This window comes from Eptatretus burgeri, chromosome 14 (genome assembly GCF_056783735.1).
Source record: "Eptatretus burgeri isolate ZD-2024b chromosome 14, Ebu_testis_v1, whole genome shotgun sequence".
In the NCBI taxonomy this organism is placed as follows: Eukaryota; Metazoa; Chordata; class Myxini; order Myxiniformes; family Myxinidae; genus Eptatretus; species Eptatretus burgeri.
The window spans coordinates 52,373,637-52,392,931 of NC_140974.1; the positions used below are offsets into that span (position 1 = coordinate 52,373,637).

Sequence of the window (19,295 nt, forward strand, 5' to 3'; positions counted from 1 at the left end):
CTTGAGGAAGTTCAGTCATTCAAACTCCTGGGTTTCACTGTCAGTCATGATATTTATTGGGCAAACCACATTTTATAATTGATCTCCAGAGCTAGCTTCCGACTGGGCATCCTCCATCGTACAAAGTCTTTCCTTGGCACACCTGAACTCCTATACACCTACAAGGCCTTCATCCGCAGCTTGATGGAGTACTGCTCTCCCCTCTGGGATAGCCCCCCTTCCTCACGTCTAGTTCAGCTTGACGCCATGGAAACCAAGACCTTCAAGATTATTGGAGTCTCCTGTGCTGAAGCTTTGTTTATGGGTCCATCACTTCACCATCGCAGACAGGTAGGTGGTCTTTCTATCTTCTGCCTCCTCCTTTCTGGTTTTTCACCCTCTGCTCTTTCCGTGCTTTGTCCGCTCAGGTTTCTGCAGTGCTCACACGGTCTACCATCATCCCCCTTCTGGTGAAACGACCTAAATCCAGGATCACTGCTCGTTTTCACTCATTTGTTCCTCTTTATTTCCGCCTGTGGAATCAACTCAATATTCTCTTCAATCTCATTCTTCCCTCTAGGTCTTCAAGACAGCTGTTCATCACCATCTAAAGTCATTCCCCAACCAAAACCATGATCTTTTCTCCACACGTTAAACCACCCCCACCCCCTCCCAAAATTTTGCTTATGTATCCATATTGTCCACCTTTTGCATTCTCCCTTACCTCTCATCGTTACCTGCATCCCTTGTTTGTCTGTCCCCCTTTCCTTTCTCCCTCTGCCCTGTTGTTGGTGTTTCCCCTTTGTTATGTTGTGTCCTGATCTCCGCCACGGGTAATGTTTTCACCCCTTTCTGTCTGTTTGTTAATTGCCGGAATCATTCGGATTTCGGCAATTATGTTGGTCGGTGTGTGTGTCATTCTGTGTGTCTGTGGCTGTGTGTTTGTTTACCCTGTAGCAGCCACACCGTTTCAGTGATCATGACCAAACTGGGTACAGACGTCGGCCATGGTCCAACTTAACACTTCTCGTTTTTTGTGAATCTAGATCAAAGGTCAAGGTCAAGGTCACCAAAAAACCGAAATTCTTATTTTCGCAATAAAGTCCGCTAAAATGGTCGTATCGACTTCAAACCAAATCCAAAATGTTCATCTTCCCATTCTGCATCCAACCATATGTCTTATTGAGGTGTCACACCAACACCATTCTTAGCGGTTGGGGGTCGAATGTCAGGTCAAAATTTTCAAATTGCGATAAAAACGCCATTTCAAGTCCGATTGACTTCCAAGTTATGATCATGACCAAACTAAGTGCTATAACTCACTAAACATTAACACTGTCGACTTGTAAGAACCAAAATGATTTCCAGGTTTTTGTTTTTTGTCATATCTCCATATCATGGAGATATGACAAAGTTATTCCGGCAATTCCTTGCTCAATGAGCAATTTCATTTGTTTGTTTCTGTTCAGGATATCTCAAAAAGTTTAGACGGATCCGGATCAAATTTTGTGGATGGGTTCAGTGTGTGACAAGGTGGAACCGATTAGATTTTGGTGAAGATCCGGATCCGGATCCAGCTCCTAGAATTTTAAAAGTCTTTATTCACCACTGAGAGATGGGGCCAAAAATGAAAGACAGCACGATATCTCAAAAAGTTGGGTACAGACTCGGACAAAACTTGGTGGACCGGTTGGGTGTGTGGCAAGGACGAATCGATTCGATTTTGGTGAAGATCCGAGTCCGGATCTAGATACGATAATTATTTAATTCTTAAAGTGATTCTTCACCATTGAGAGATAGGGCCAAAAACGATATAGTGCTGTATAGCGTGACATTTCAAAAATGTATTGGGCCCGATATGTTTTCATGGATCAGGCATTACGTGGCGGAGGTACGCTCTCTACCGAGTGCCCTTCTAGTTTGTTCTCTCATTGCTCTTTCATGAGCATCGAGTCCCACCCAGATGAGAAAGTTTGATGACAATCACAATCACAATCAAGCCATCCTCCCAACCCATTTACAAGTTGAAAACAGTGCGATCATCTGTTGTCTTGTTGCTGCGCAAGCAACGAGGCATTGTGAAGCAGGCTTTACTTTACTATGGTTGTCAACTGGGGTGTCCATTTTGAATTGTCTTCTCAATGTCAAATACCAGATGGAATCATTCAAAAAATGTAGGTCTCTGAGTCAACTGCAAGCATTTGACAATTAACAAGCATTTCAAACCCGTCGCTTTCTCCAATCTTTCCTGCAATGATTAATCTATGGGACAAGAACAAAAAAAGGATTCCCGGGAGATGCTGCCCTCCGTGCCGGGATAGCCAGCATCGCAAGTTGGCTTTTGCTGTTTCACCATGTGTGCCCATGTTCCCACACAAAAACCTTCCTTTATTAATTTTTTTCCCTTAAACCTTCCCGGGAGTTCCCTGAATCCACCGTCGTTGGATTTATTGAAATCCGTTAATCTGTTCTCAACTTATAGCACACTAGAGAAACAGACAGACAGACAGACATGACTCTTTTTATAATATAGATGATTAAAAAAACCCAATATGCCAGAAAGATTGGGGTCCTCCCAAACATAAACCAACCAAGAAAATAGTATGTGAAAAACAATTGCTCATAACTCACGCAGGTTGCATTACTCTTGGTTTCTCTGCAACAGATCTGAAAATAAGAATGAAAACGAAAATCATCATTAAGGTACCTGCAGAGAACAAATGTCTGATATTGTTCAGATGGACACATGAAAACAACAGCACAGAATCTTACGATAATTCCTCCTCCTCCATCTGCCTCAGTCTCCATCTGGAGACGCATAGCCTCTGTCTGGCCGTCCCCGAGGCAGACGCCTGGCCCATCCCCATCTCCTTGAGATGCCGATCAACCTGCTACAACCAAGAGGCACATGGTCAGCCCATTGGTCTCCTCCACTCATGAGACTCCCTCGCTGAGAGAATCTGGTGAGCAGGATCAGCGTCAGGAAAACGAGCCACATGTCCACACAGCCGCAGCTGACGCTCATGGACCATGCAGGTAACAAACCTCATTTGAGTCTCTCTCAGCAACCGTGCATTGGACACAAAGCCCAACCAGCAATAGACAAGGATTCTCCGAAGAGAGCTGGTACCAAAGGAATTAAGTCTCCATCTCAGATCTCTGGTCAGAGTCCAAGTGTCACATCCATAGAGTAAGACTGGAAGCACCAAGGACCTGAAGACTCAGACTTTTATTCTCCTGCACAGGTATCAGCAGCACAACACCCCATGATCCATGACTGCCCAGACCCGACCAAGACGTCTTGACCTCTGGCTCACAGCCAGCAGAGACATGAATATAACTGCCGAGGTAAGTGAATCTCTCCACGACCTCAACATCTTCACCACAAACAGGAACAGACAGGACAGTAGCATCCAATATGTCATTGAAAGCCTGGATCTTAGTTTCGACCCAGGAAACCAGTAATCCCAGCGGCTCCGACTCCTCATTCAGCACCTCGAGGGCCCCCAACAGGATACCTAGAGTCTCCACAAAGATGACTGCATCATCTGCGAAATCAAGGTCAGATATTTTGGCATTCCCAAATGATGCACCACAGCTTGATCTCTCTGATATCCTCCACAGAATCTAGTCCATACAAGCACTGAAAAGTGTGGGGGCCAGAACACAGCCCTGAATAACTCCAGTAACAACTGGAAACAAGTCAGAGATGGTAACACCACATCTCGCAACACTCTCAGTACCAGAGAATAGTTCTGACATCAGATCGATCAGTTTTGGTGGCACCACACGAAGAGCAAGAATCCTCCAGAGGGCATCCCGATTCACTGAATCAAACGCTTCACAGAGATCAACATAGGCTGCAAGCAGCCCCTGCCAAAACTCTCAACTGCATTCGGTGAGGACACGAAGAGCAAGGATACGGTCAATCGTTGACCTCTTTTGTGCAAAGCCTGACTGCTCTGGACGCTGGTGCTCAAGCAGATGGTGGTGAACCCGATCAAGAATTATATGAGCAAAGATCTTGCCCACAACTGAGAGCAGCGTCACCCCTCGGTAGTTGTTGCAGTCCTGGCGATTACCCTTCCATTTCCAGAGAGAGGGACAACAAGGCCCCTCTTCCAGTCAGTTGGGATGATGCCTGTATTCCAGGCAGAGCACAAAACTGCATGCAACGACACGAGTGCAGCATTTCCACCAGCCTTGAGAAGTTCAGCATGGATTCCACACATCCCTGGAGCTTCACCCCATTTCAAGCGGTTCACCGCAGCCTGTGATTCCACAAGCGAAGGTGGACCATAGTTGATTGGAGGGTCAGCAACAGTTATTGTAACACCCCTGACGCCCAACTCAACAGCTGCTGGACCAGCCTGGTACAACCGCTCAAAGTAACCGCCCCAGCGGGCCTTCATTTCAGACTCCTCTGTCAAGAGCCTACCACCCTCTGCTCCAACTGCAGTACACCGAGGGATGGGCTTGGATGAACACAATGTGCGAATTCCCCTGTAAGCGGGACGAGAATCACTTGACCACAGGTGATGCTCTACCCCCTCACAGATTCCTCACTCATAGGCCTCCTAGTCCACCCTCAGCGCACGTACATTTTTATGCCTCAACTCCCTGAACAGCTTCGCTCTGCCATTCAGCCTGGCCCTGTGACTCTGGTCAATGGTATCCAGTGTCCCTTGAGACAAAATTCTTCTTCGCACTACGGTGAGTTGTAAGACATCCACCGGCAACATCAAGGACGGTGGTGTTAAAGGCACTGCACAACTCTTCAGGACCTCCCAAAGCACCCAGACCCCCCAGATCTCCACTCAGACTGTTCGCAAACACCTCAGCTGCCCTCTCATCTTGGAGCTTGCCATCATCCAGCCGAGGATGGGATGGTACCATTCTCCTGGATTCAATCTGCAACTTAAGAGTTGCAACAACAAGCTGATGGTCAGTATTGAGGAACTGAGCACTCCGGTAGACCCTTCAGTTCTGGATCATCCTCCAGCAACCATTAACGAGGACATGGTCAATCTCCTTTGCCACACCGCCAGCGTTGGAATACCAAGTCCAGCGCTTGTGGGCGCTGAAACCATGAACCAGCCACCCTAAGTCCATGACTTCTTGCAAAGTCAAGGAATTTAGTGCAATTCAGGTTCACAGTTCCAGACCCATGGGGACCAACACAAATCTCATAACCATCCCAATCAGTTCCATTCGATGCATTGAAATCCCCCAAGACGAGAAGTGTATCTCGCCTGGGGCACTGATCAACCACAGACTCGAGCATGGCATGGAATGCATCCTTCACAGTGAGATCACTCGCCTCAGTCGGAGCAGATTCAGAGACCAGGGAAATGATACCCAAGGAGTGACAAATCCTTCGTCTCATAATACGCTCGTTGACGGGTGTTACCTCAATTATCATTGGAGTCAGCTTATTGGACAAAGCTACAACTCCTTGGGTATGGTAACCATCAGAGAGACCAGACCAATAGCAGGTGTTACCACCCACCATGATCTCGCCGCAATCCGGTCTCCGAACCTCAGAGTGAGCTGCAATACTGATGTCCAAACGCTTGAGCTCAGATGATGAGAGACAGGTGATTGTCCTCTCTTTGGGATAGGACATTCCAGGCACCCACCTGAAGGGACCGTCTCAGTTTAACCCAAGGAGACCGCCGTCTGGTGGACGACACCTCAGCACCACTCTGACACACTCTCCCGCAATCTGACCCGGGAATGTTACCCCATGATTTCCCTCCTATCAATAAAGATTGGGGGCCGAAGTCTTTGCCCAAATCCCATCATCCGGTGAGCTGCCCTGTGAAGGGAAGCTGCACAGGAGGTACTCCCACAGAGTGGGTTTTCAGATTTTTTTGTGCTTCTGGAATGTTTTGCAGCATGAAGGGTTTTACAGTGGCCGGAGTGCAAATCCTGCCACCAAGCTCCTCATAAGTAGTAACCCAACTGCAGGAGGATGTCCGCAGACACAGTTGGGCAATAGATATGGATGGCCGTTGGCTCACAAGGAGCTCCTCCGCCCTTTGACAGGTTTTGTTTTTAATCCTGCTGGGTGTCCATATCAAAACACCCTCCTCACCAGAAAACCTGTTGGGGGAGACGGTTTAGTCGCCGACAACCTGACCATGGAACAGGTTAGTACAGGCTTACATGATACCTGTAGCAAGTCACAGATCTGATCTGGCCTGACCTGACAAAAAATTAAAAATCTGGCCTGACCTGACCTTTGATAGTGGGAGCTGGTATTACAATTCATCTTCCTTTTTCTTATGTTATGGACATGTTGTGATCAATAAGATTTCTTTCACAAATGACAAAAATTCTGAAGTGCATTTCCAAGAATAATCCGCAACACAATGCCCACCGAAGAAGGCCCCCAAAAGGGTACTCTAACATGGATGGCCGGGGTGTCCAATAGTAAATCGTGTTACATATTGTGGTGTATTGGCAGGGAGTGTTGAGGGGGCATGGAGGAGTTGTGATGGTAGTCACGTGTCTGCAGGGCAAATAGCTGTTCGCGTCAGCTAGAGGCTCGTAGTAGTGTACATCCGGACACGCAATAAACAGAGTTATGGCAACCCTCACGACTCTACGTGCCTCACTGCTCTCCGGACATTACATTGGCGACGAGGCTGTTTCGGATCGACGCGTGCAGAGTACCTGTTTTCCTCGGTATTGACTTTGAGTCATGGCCTGGGCAATTGGATTGTAGAGCGCACGGAGCGCCGGGAAAATCAGCGCAGCTCGCGCGGTTCGAGTTCGACCACCTGGCGAGGAGCCCAGGGAAGTGCATTGCGAGTTTCGCGTGCCGCGGCTGCACGCACAGTCTTCGGTGCGGGTCGAGTCCTGCAGCCAGACATCTCGCCGTCGCCTGCGAATTCGCGTCGAGTGAACGGCAGGACGGCTCGAGGATGGTGGAAGGTCGGGGCACGGCGCACGGACGAGTGCCCGTCTTTGTCGGAGACGACTTCGAATTGTTTTCAGAGCAGTTGGGGTGCTATTTCCACGCGAATGATGTAGATGACGAGAGCAAGCGCAAATTGATCTTGCTCGCCTCGCTATCAACGGAACATTATCGACTGCTGAGTGATTTGGTGGCACCGCACAAGCCCAGTGACGACGGGCTGTTGTTTCAGGATGTGGTAGAGAAGATGAAACCCCACATGGCGCCGGAGAAGTCATTGCAGCTGGCTCGATACCAGTCCGATCACCTCGCGAAGGGTACGGAGGAGCGCGTCACAGATTTTGTGGCGCGAGTGAAGTATTCGGCCGTGGCCTGCAAGTTCAGGGCGGGGGAGCGTCCAGCTCGACTCAGGGATCGCTTTATTTCTGGGTTGCAAGATGCGAAAATGGTGTCGGCGATTCTGCGGATGCGAGGTGTCGACGTTACATTCTACTCGGCGGTCGAGACTGCTTCAGCTGTCGAGCAAACTCTCGGAGATGTCCGAGCCATCGCTGGCCAGGGCGTGATGGGTGATCCCAGCTGGAGCATGTCGGGTGACCCCGGGGTCCACGCGATGACCCAGGGGCCCCAGGCCACGCACATGCCTTTCGGTGTGGGCCGGGGACACACGCCGCATTGTGGCTGCACGGGCAGCGAGATGAGCACACAGGAGTGCTGGGGGTGTGGAGGACAGCACCTGCGGTGGGTGTGCCTGTATGAAAACACCGTGTGTTTGCATTGTCGCAAGGTGGGACATCTGAAGCGTTTGTGTCGAATGGCGGGGGCCGCCGTTAAGGTCTTGGATAGCGAGGTGCGGGACGACCCCAAAATCCTGGAGCGCGGCCTGCAGTCTGGGCATAGCGATCCCGGCGGCCCGGAGCAGGAAATGCAGCCGATGTTAAGCCCGTTTTCAATTGGTCCGAAGGTAACAAGACCAATGACAGTGGAGGTCGAGGTGAACGGGGCATTGATCGTGTTTCAAGTTGATACCGGGGCCGCGGTGTCGATCATGGGCGAACAGACCGCTCATGAACTCCGCGGTATTCACCTGGTCAAGACGACCTTTTCACTGCACACGCACACCGGCGAAGCGATTACACCACTTGCTATGACAGACGTCTCGGTGGTCTACCAAGGTCAAAGTGCCCTACTCTCATTGTTTGTGGTACGAGGGGAGGGGCCCGCTCTTTTGGGCCGGGACTGGCTGGCTAGCCTCAGCCTAGGCTGGACAGCGCCAGCCAGTGGCCTTGGACGTCCCGTGCAGAGCCGATTAGAGTGTCGGGGGGAGGAGGTTCCTGTTTCGGAGTTCGTACCTCCAGGTGCACCTGTGTCTCCTCCGGGCCCCGTCCTCCATTTGGGCCCGGGCCTCCCTCGAGACCAGAGGGCGAGGTCCCGGCGGCAGGGGCCGTGGCAATGCAACATGGGTTCCATTCATTGCTTCCTGCAACTACGATATACGGTTCTGGAGCAACGGGGAGCATGCCAGCTGCGACGGGCTCTTGCTCTTGCTCAGGATACAGTGCACACCCGTGTCGTTCAGGCAATTTCAGCGGGGGATTGGAGCGAGCCGGGAGCATTGAAGAAGTTTGCGGAACGCGACCATCGACGGTGTCCTCTTCGACGTTCATATGGGGACCTGCACGCAAGTCGCCTCAACGTCGTGACAACCAAGAGGCGTGCGTGCAGCGTGGTTCATTATTTGTTAATTGTTGTGTTTGATTCTCGCAGCACGAGTGATTCAGCATGGCATTATGAAAGCAAATACCGAAAGTCCGCGTGTGAGCATAATGTGTTTGATTGGGATCAATGCCGTCTATGATGTGAAGAACTTGCGGACAGTCGTTGCGAATAAAGAGATTTTCCAGATCTCAGTCTTCGATGACAGTCCGCAGTTCGCTGCACTCTCACGTGTTAGGATTATACTGTGGGAACGCGCTGTACGTAAAGAGAAGTTTGCCTCTGCGCAGACGATTTTTTGCTGTTGTGTGACCCTGATATGTATCCAGTCAACGCTGATCGTCCGTTCGGATGTGCATTGAAATCTCGACTGGATTTGGTGCGTGGTTTTGTTATGGGATTGGTGATACTGCAGCCGGCTAATTGCCGGTTCGACTTGCATGTGGAACGACGGCGCTGTTCCCGTTCATCTCGCGGGGGTCTGGTGTTATCTCGCCAAGGCCGCCCTCCCCGCTGCTCCCGCCAGTGCCGGCACCCTCGCATCTGGCGGACTCAACGTGTTTACCTGTTTCTGTCCGTGGGGGACGAGCGAGCTTGGCGGCCGCGCAGGGGGTTCGTCTGAGCGTGTCACCTCGACCTCGCCGGGAGGCGTGTAAGCATGGGCCGCCTGGGGGCACTTCTACAGTCTACTGCATTTGGAGTGCAACTCACTCGCACCGTGCGGATGAAGCACGTTTTTTTCTTTTGTGCCGTCTCATCTAGGTTTGATTCACGGCCGACCATCACCCCAGGGTTAGGTGGTACTGGGAGGATTTTACATGGTTAATGTCGTTTTGTTCCTCTTTGCTTTTTATGTCGTAGTATGCTTTGCCAATTATGCTTCTCATTATAATTGTCATTTTATAATCATACTTTTAGGAGGGAGGAGTGTGGTGTATTGGCAGGGAGCGTTGAGGGGGCGTGGAGGAGTTGTGATGGTAGTCACGTGTCTGCAGGGCATATAGCTGTTCGCGTCCGCTAGAGGCTCGTAGTAGTGTACATCTGGACACGCAATAAACAGAGTTACGGCAACCCTCACGACTCAACGTGCCTCACTGCTCTCCGGACATTACACATATAAGGAGGGGGTCGGGGGAGGTGATCGATAATTGGAATGCATATGTATTCACACCATAATATGAACCATGTGATTCGCATAGCGTATATTTACTCTTGTAAATAGGGACCTGTCAGAGCAAGTCGTTTGTTACATGAGATGCTGTGGCGGCAGCATATGTAATTTATAGATAGGGTAGTCAGAGTAAGGTTGTAAAATGTCTGACCTTCTGTATGGCGAGGCCAGGCAAGGAATTGGAAATTTCATGGCACATGAAAGTGGTTTGGTAGGATCGTCATGATGCATCTGACGAATGTGTGTGAGCCATGGCAGCAAAATAGGTTATTGAGCCCGAAAGAAGACCAGAAGACTTGTTTTTAATGGGGCTGCCCTGTGGGCGAGTCAGCCTGGAGGAGGGGACCTCCCATAATAATCAGAAAACCAATGACGGGGCCCATGGCAGGAAAAGGCGGTCCTGGAGGACAGAGGGTGGGCCAAAGGACTGTGTTGAAGGAGGAGCTCTGGGCAACATATGGAGAGTCACGGGGGCTGGGGGTGGACACACACTAAGAATTGGAGCTGAACTTTAAGGCACTAAGCATCGCTCGCCTTACCTCTGCCTGGCCGCCATTTCTTCTCTCTGGTCTTTCACCGCATCTTCTTCTCCTGGTCTTTAACTACATCTTCTTCTGTCTTTGACTGGATCGTTCCTGCGATACATCTTGTTCTGAGCAGCACTTTGTCTGTGCGCCAGTGACCTGCATATACCAATCGCTGTGTGCCATCCAAGACCTCGCTTGCCACATTGTTATTTTTTTTTGAATTGTTATTGTCGGTGCCTTGCAGGTACATTACTTTACGTGCCCCCCCCCCCCATTCTTATCTGTCTGTTGATCGCATGGTTCATACCGTTTGTGATAGTGTCTCATCTGCCCTCTTCCCTGTACTTTTTGTAATCAACCTCATTACAATTATAAGATATCTTCCTACCTGTTTGTTGCCTCCTTCCTCTGCTTGGTTCCGTTTTTATTGAATGATGTTTGGAGAATGGTAACCAGAAGTTAAAATAACTGAACGCAGTACGTACAACCTTTTCAGAAATCTGTGGAGACATTCATAAGACCTTCAACGCTGAAGCATAACATGTTCGTGAGCCTCAGGCATGACAATAACAATGCACCAAGTTGTAATTTATATGTGGGGAAGAATCGTCCTGAAATATTTGAGTATCTTTTTCAATTTTGATGGAGTCAATTTGATGATTGATATATAATTGATGGATTGATGAGTGATAACTTGTTCTTGTCACCTCACCAACTCATCCATCTAGTTTTGTCATAACTCATCCACAACCTTTTGAGATATCGTGCTATACTGTACATAGTGTTTGGCCCTATTGTTGTGAATTTGGAAGCTTACTGCACACAACAGCCAGGTCCTATAGATCAGTTATATCGGTAAGTATGTGTTTCTAGTTAGGGTCCCGTCCTATGTTTAATGGGTGATTAATTGTATGTGCGCTGTGAGTTATTTTTATAGATAGGATTTAAATTACCAACAACCACAACGACACCTGCCCTCGCTTCCTTCCACCATCATCCAACGGCACCATTGCACGCGTGCGTGTCAGCACGTACGTGGGCGGAGTCCAGTGTGCTAGGAGGAGTTTTTCTGGACGTTGGTGTGCTGGCTTAGCCCCAAATATGGGCACAAGCGGTTCGCTCTGGCTTAGCCCCAAATATGGGCACAAGCGGTTCGCTCTGGCTTAGCCCCAAATATGGGCACAAGCGGTTCGCTCTGGCTTAGCCCCAAATATGGGCACAAGCGGTTCGCTCTGGCTTAGCCCCAAATATGGACACAAGCGGTTCGCTCTGGCTTAGCCCCAAATATGGGCACAAGCGGTTCGCTCTGGCTTAGCCCCAAATATGGGCATAAGCGGTTCGCTCTGGCTTAGCCCCAAATATGGGCACAAGCGGTTCGTTCTGGCTTGGCTCCAAATATGGGCATAGAGCGTTCTCTCGGCCCAATGAGGGAGTGCGAACGTGAGATAAGAGAAGTGCAGGTGGGCCAAAACGGGGGTTGTTGTTGCAGAGAGCAGAGTTGTCGAGAGTCATTGAGAGTAGTCTTCTGGTCTTCGGACGTCTGGTGGACTTCTGAAGCCAGTCGTCGCCTTCCTGGGGTCCCGCCAACAGAGCGTCTTCTCTTATGGCCTGTGTGCCTGCGAGCCTGTCCCGCAAGGATCGCCTGCCTGGGCTTGGATCAGCATTGTGTGGCGGGTTCGAGTCCTTCCTCACCGGATCGTCGAAGACCGCATGAGGCGGAGAGGTCCGAGAATAGGTTCTGACCTCCAGCTCACCTTTCCTCGAGCTGGAGGCCTCCAATAAAGACCTGATGGGTCCATTTCTTTTTGGGTGTACGTGTGTGTGTGTGTGTGTGTGTGTGTGTGTGTGTGTGTGTGTGTGTGTGTGTGGTGCCAGTCTATTAAGTAAAACTGCATAAGTGCTTGTACATAAATTGCTATTCCTTCATTATTCGGTTAACTCTGCCTTCTTGCGTGCTCCCCTGCCCCATTATAAATAAATATCCCTTTTGTTAAATGTTCCAGCTCGTTTCTGTGTTTCTTTCATTGGCTTGGCATGGTGTGCATTGAGAAATAGCGAGGCCGTAAATTGTTCATTTGGTCCGACGGACCTTGGTAATCTCCACTCGGGTTACACACGGTTCGGGCTCGGTAACGGCTCGTTCCGCTCGAGGTCCGTCGAGGGTGTGAATTTCCTGGTAGCTTTGTCTGCGTGGGTAATTAGGTATATTCAAGTTTGGCAATTGACCCTACCCCATGCGGTCGAATTATTGGCGATTCATGGTCCAATAAGGGACCCGTGCCTTTCGGACTTATCCAAAAGGCACGACCTCAATTCCGGTGTGTTCGGTGGAGTCACCTCTACTGCTCCCTCTAGCGGTCGTGCTCGCCACCGATACCCGGCCTCGCAACACTATCGCTCAATGGTGAAGAATGAGTTTAAAAGTTCTTGCATCCAGATCTGGATCTTCACCAAAATCTAAACATTTCATCCAGGTCACACACCCAACCTGTCCACCAAATTTTCCAGAAATCAGTCCACAACATTTTGAGATATCATGCTCTTCAACCATGTTTGGTCATATCTCTCAAATGTGAAGAATCACTTTAAAAATTGTAGTATCTGGATCTGGATCTTCACCAAAATCTAATAATTTCATCCGTGTCACACACCAAACCTCTCCACCAAATTTTAGCTGAATCCATCCACAACATTTTGAGATATCCTGTTCACAGACAAACAAACAGACAAATAGACAGGGGCACACCCTTGGTGGCGGAGGTAATAACAACACGAATGATAATGGCATAATATTAATGTTATGACAACACAATTATTTATAAGGTATGAATAATATCCCTCTCTCCAAGGGGTTTTTCATTCTTGGAGAAATGCCGTGTTAACCTGTATAAATAGCTTATCATGGCATTTTGTGGGGCACCCCTACTGGAGTTAAAAAATATAATAAACTACGAATACGTACTATTCACTTTTAATACAACCCCCCCCCCCCGCTGTTTAATATTCAACTGAAAGGGGGGGGGACCCGACATTCTTGAGGCATTATTTTTGGTATTGCATCCCCCACAGACTAACGGACCTGAGCCTAGATTTACAGTAATCTCTATACCCCAGAGAAGATAATAACATGACCTCTCCAGCCACTCCCTTAGGGACTAGTAAACTAAAATAGGTAGTGTACCGACAGAAGGAGCAATGAACATACACACTCAAATTAAAGTTCTTACCTGAAAAGGTAAAATCCAATGGTAAGATACACAATGAAACTGCAAAGGATGCAGAAACAGAGTTTCATTCTTGAGCTCAACATAACGTTGTCCAAGGGATTCTTCTTCCTCTTCTTTATGTGCATCTGGTTAGTCAAAGCACATGAGTGGAAACTTTAAAAAAATGTATATATATATATATATATATATATATATATATATATATATTATAAAGCTCTTTCTAACCACTGACTCACTAACTGATATTAAAGATCAGTGCCTTCCAGGTCACGTAGAATGCTGAAATTTTGTGTGCCAATGGACATCGAAGCCAGTACACAGGAAAAAAAAATACAGAATCGTTGGACAACATCCATGAATAAAAATATAGATAAATGAAAAAAAATATAAATGTAAGTGTTTGACACCGGATTTTTTTAACAACTAAAATGGCTGCCAGTTGGCCATCTTGGATCTGATGTCGAAAAAAACATGGCATATGCATATGTATACAATCATGTGTTGTCTTTGTGCCAAGTACGAATAAAATTGGTCCATACCAATGAGATATGGTTGCGGACACGTACATGAAAATCGAGACCAAATCCACAAGCCCCCCCCGTTTCGGACTAATCCAACGGGGCATGAAAAATCAAACATTATAGTAGGCCCTATTTGATTGTATTAAAGTTTTATAATGATACAAAACTAGAAGGAAAAAACACAGGTTAAGATAAATGATCAATGTTAAAGAGCATATCCACACCTTCACATAAGAGTACCTTGGTATATTTTTGTAAAACCACAAAATGATGTGTTTTAAAAGTAAAAGTTGCACCCGTTTCTGAAGGAAGCTGTGCAGTGAAGCGGCGACACTGCTTAAAAAGTAGCCCCGTGGTGTCTGATGGTTACTTTCCCAACAAGCGGGGTGACCATACAGTCCTGATGTAAACGAAATAATAACACAAAAAAACCTAAACAACAACACAAGTAAAACTCAACAACAATAAACGAGAAACAAACGAAATACTGTGGGTAAGAAAGGCTCTTATTATAAATTTTTGACGGACGGATGGAAAGAAGGACGTACCAATATTTAAGTGGTTTGCACCAGTTAAAAGGCACCCTCAGACGATTTTGAACGATTCAAAAAATTGGGCACCTTTTGGTCTATCTGCTGTGCCTTGGCAAAATTTTAGTTGGCAACACTGTATGTCCAGGTGAAGACCATAGTCTGTAATCTGTCTCTCTGTGTTTGTATGTCTCGCCTTATATGGCTGCCTGCCCCCACTCTCTGCATGGCTGCCCGACCTCATTGGAGGATGCCCAGAGTGCAAAGGCATCGCTTCACCTCACTGATTAGTCCCACACGGTGGGCCCCGTCAGCCTCTCTCGCGGATTAGTCCGGCTTCGACTCGACATGTTCCCTTCTTGATCTGGATTTCTCCTCCGTCATGGTTTAGTGACATTTGGCTCATTCTACTTGGTTTTAGATGACTCCTCGGTGGACAGGAGGCAGCCATTGGTGACTCAACCCGGTGGACAAAAAGCAGCAATTGGAGACTCGCCCGGTCTTAACCAATTTTAGGAAAGCAGAAGCGTGAGAAAAAGAAAAAAGTGAGAGTGTCCTGTGCTCTAGAAGTGGGAGAGTCGGAGAAAAGAAATGGTTACTTGTGGAGAATCCTTCCTATAATTCACAGACCAGTGTTTGTGTGTTTCTTTGTTCGTTTGTTTGTGATATCTTCAATATATCTTTAAACAAAGGCCTTTTCCCTTGCAAATTGAAACTCGCGAAGGTCACTCCGGTTTTCAAAAGTGGGAACAAAAGAGAGCTGACAAATTACAGGCCCATATCGGTTCTTCCAATATTCTCCAAAATACTGGAGAGAATTGCGAATAAATGGTTATTTAAATTCCTTGACAAACATAATTTTCTTTTGCAGTCACAATATGGATTCCGTAAAGGATACTCAACGTCTTTGGCATTAATAGATCTCACAAATAGAATAATTGATGCTTTTGAAAATAATTATCATACCATTGGCGTTTTCATTAACTTTTTTTTTTCTTCTCTTTGATATGACGTCGCCAACACGAATATTTTATATTGTGATAAAAAATTTGGTTCTTTATTTAATGTTGTAAATGAGAATCTCTTAAAAGTATGTGATTCGTTTAAAGCCAAGAGTTTGACTGTTCAAACAAATGTAATTATATTGTCTTTAGTAAAAAAAAATTTAAAATGTACTGATTTGTCACTGCTAATGTCCGTATCAATCCCCATTCAGTTTTGAGAGTTTAAGAGACCAAGTTTCTCAGGGTATATTTTGATTCAAAAGTTACTTGGAAATATCAGTCAGTAAATTCCAAATAAAGTTGCAAAAAATATTGGTTTCATCAATAGATTGAATTATTTGCTTTCAAATACCTAAGATTGCTTTATTGTTCACTTATACTGTACTTCAGACTGGGGAAATACATTTCAATCACATCGAAATTAATTGGCACTATTGCAGAAAAAATATTTAAATCATCGCTAGCGAATCTCCAATAACGAGTTCAAACCAATTGTTTCATCATTTAAATCTTTTGAAATTGTGCGATGTCACATCACATCAGCAAAGTATTTTCATGTATAAATGCATTCGACTACTTCCTTCTAAATTTTTTGTGATCTTTTTGAATTTAATTCTGAAATCCATAAGCATGATACCAGATTCGCCACTGATATATATTTTCCGAAACACAGAACCCTTGCTTTTCAACATAATAATTTCTCTGGCCCCAAACTATGGAATGAATTGCCAGATCGTTTTGTTTTTAATTTCCATCTTTGAACAATTTCTCATTCAAACTTAAGCAATATTTTCTCTCACGATATTGCACATAGGTTATTTGAGAAACACCTTGAATATTTGTTTTTTGAATTTTCACACTGGTGCTTCCCATTGATTTATTCATCTACTGATCTACTTATTCATCCTGTGAAATTGTTTGCCCATGAATTGTTTTTCCCATTTATACCATGGTTTATTTAGACATTTGATATGATATTACATGATCAAACATGTAGTTTGATATGATTTCATAGTTTGTACTTTTTCAGAATTTTGTCTGTTCTCGACAAAAAGCTTGCTTTTTTGGATTCAGCCTCTTTCAGCTCTTTCAGTGTCTTATTCATACAGGTTGCTTTTTTTCTGCTTCAGGTTGCTGAAGGAAATAAATATTGTTTTGATTGATTGATTAATTGTCATGCTACTCCTCCTACAGTTCTGTGCCGATTACATCCAGACTTGCTGCATAAGATCAGCAAAACCCAATGAAAATATAGGGGTATTTTTATCTTTGCTGGTGCTCTTTGGGGGTGGGGGGGAGTGGGGTCAGGGTATGCCAATTCGCTATGTAAATATGTATCGTATAGTGCCACCTCCAGGTGGGAAGGGTATTACAAGTCCCTACCCTTTACAATACAGTATTCCTGTTCACACATTTTTTTAAGTGCAATGAGGTGTTTTGAATTATGCAGCAAGAGGTATTTTGAATTACACATTTGAATAAGGATATACCAATATATAACACTGTATTTGTCTGTCCCACTTCATATTTGAGAGGACTATTTGAGTAGGGTTTCAAGGCCAATCTTTTAACATGACTGTGTGCTCACTCCAGTCAAACGACCCTTAACATGCCAAGGACCCTGAATACCCAGCAGACCCATAATACCGTGAAGACCCAAAAGACCTCAAAGACCCCAAAGACCGAAAATACCCAAAAGAAGAGTAATTACGTCTTATGTTGAAATTGTAGATGGTGACTTGCAGATCAAGCCTCAAGGGCGTTGCCCAGATGCGTTAAAAAAAGAACAACAAAAAAACCCAATAAATACAAGGTGCAAGGAGGCGAAATTCGCTGCAGATGATGTGCAATGCAAGCAGAGTAAAACAAATGTTCATTTTCGTCTGGAGGATGTTTAATAAATAAAGAAGATATAAGCACACCCCTGATGCTAGGCAGAGGTTTCAGACATTGGCGTGCTTATTAGGCTATACTGTTGAAACGAAACATCGCAGAAGCGAAAGAAGCTCGAGCGCTTGGTAGAGTGCATACCTTTGCCATGTAATGCCTGAACCCGATAGCATATCTGGCCCAATACATTTTTGAAATATTGTGCTATATATAGTTTATGGCCCGATCTCTCAATGGTGAAGAATCACTTCTTCTTTTTTATCCTTTTTTTTGGTATACCTTGTCGAGGCTTGTATGAGAGTTAACAGACAACGCACATCAAGGGGGCATGAGACAAGAGGGGAGGGAGTGGGAAGGACAAAACAGTGGGGAACAGAGACATTAGGGGATCTGTGAAAGGGAGAGGGATGGGACGGGGAACATGGGGAATACAAGATGGACATGAGAGGGACTTTCAGGAAGGAAAGCAGGGAATTTGAAGAAGGTGGGTTTGGGGTGGATTAACGGGGGTAGAAAAGTTCGAGGATTTGGATGGGGGATGATAAGAGGTGGTGGAGAACAGCTGTTTTGAAGGCCTGGAGGGAAGAATGGGAATTAATAGAGTGATGGAGTTTATTCCAAAGGCGGGAAAAAAGAGGAATGAAAGAGTGAAGGTGAGCAGTGATTCGTGATTTTGGAAGTTTTACCAGAAGGGGGTTGTTGGTGGACCATGAGCGCCCTGCGGAAATGTGGTGGGGACAAATCGCAGAGAGAGCAGGGGAGGGGGGCGAGGCTGGAGAGGAGACGGTAGAAGAAAGAAAGACCACTGACCAACCTGCAGTGATTGAGTGAGAGGCCCAAAGACTCAGCCTCATTGCGGGAGATGCCAATGATCCGAAATGCCTTGGTTTCTACAGCGTGAAGCCGAGAAAGGTGGGAAGCAGGCGCACCAGCCCAGAGGGGAGAGCAGTACTCCATCAGGCTGCAGACAAAAGCTTTGTTAATGGTCAGGAGCTCAGGTGGGCCGAGGAAGGACTTTGCACGACGGAGGATTCCCAGTCGGCGACTGGCTTTGGAGGCGAGGTTTGAAATGTGGCTTTCCCAGGAAAGGTCATGGCATATAGTGAGACCCAGAAGCTTGAAAGGAAGGACTTCTTCCAGAGGATTGTTGAGAAAGTGATTGGGGGGAGGGGTGGTTCGAAACAGTCCTTTCGGAGAGACATAGTGAGAGCGTGAGATTTGTCCGGATTAAAAGACATGTTCCACATGTTGGACCAGTTTGTGATTTTATCCAGATCAGCAGTGAGCGAAGAAGCTGCTGCTTGCCGGTCTGAGGGATGACTGATGGTACGGCAGATGGTGGAGTCATCAGCAAATAGATATAGAGGATTTTCCAGAGAGTCAGAGAGATCATTGATGAAAACCAGAAAAAGAACAGGGCCCAGAACGCTACCTTGAGGAACCCCAGCCTTCTTTGGAATAGGAAGAGAGTTTGGTGAGCAGGGCAGGGTGCCAGACTGTATGAAAAGGACGTGATATGTCCAGGGATACGGCTCGGATTTCCTGTCTGGCATTGAGGACCTCCATCCATTTTTGGCACAGCAGAAGCAGCATATCCAGGGTGGAGTGACCTGGTCTGAAACCAAATTGATGATCAGAAATCAAGCCATTGGAGAAGAGGAAGGATTTGATGTCTGAAGCGATGATGGATTCCATAACCTTGCTGATGATTGGGAGAAGGCTGATTGGTCTGTAGTTGCAGGGATCTGTTTTTGCACCTTTTTTGTACAGGGCAGTGATGTTTGCTGATTTCCAAGCAGATGGCAGAT

General features: G+C 46.6%; 1 protein-coding gene across 2 annotated transcripts in view; it reads right to left on the minus strand.

Moving 5' to 3' along the window:
- Nucleotides 1–19,295, minus strand: part of LOC147013203 (globoside alpha-1,3-N-acetylgalactosaminyltransferase 1-like) — a 61,019-nt gene that overhangs the window by 28,533 nt on the left and 13,191 nt on the right. Inside the window, exons 2-3 of one of the 2 annotated variants that reach the window (XM_085854844.1) lie at nt 13,543–13,667; nt 2,611–2,646 (exon numbers count right to left, since the gene is read on the minus strand). In XM_085854844.1, the coding sequence (XP_085710970.1) occupies nt 2,611–2,646; nt 13,543–13,667 (161 nt within the window). The remainder of the gene's footprint in view (nt 1–2,610; nt 2,647–13,542; nt 13,668–19,295) is intronic. The other variant, XM_085854845.1, reaches the window with a different exon arrangement.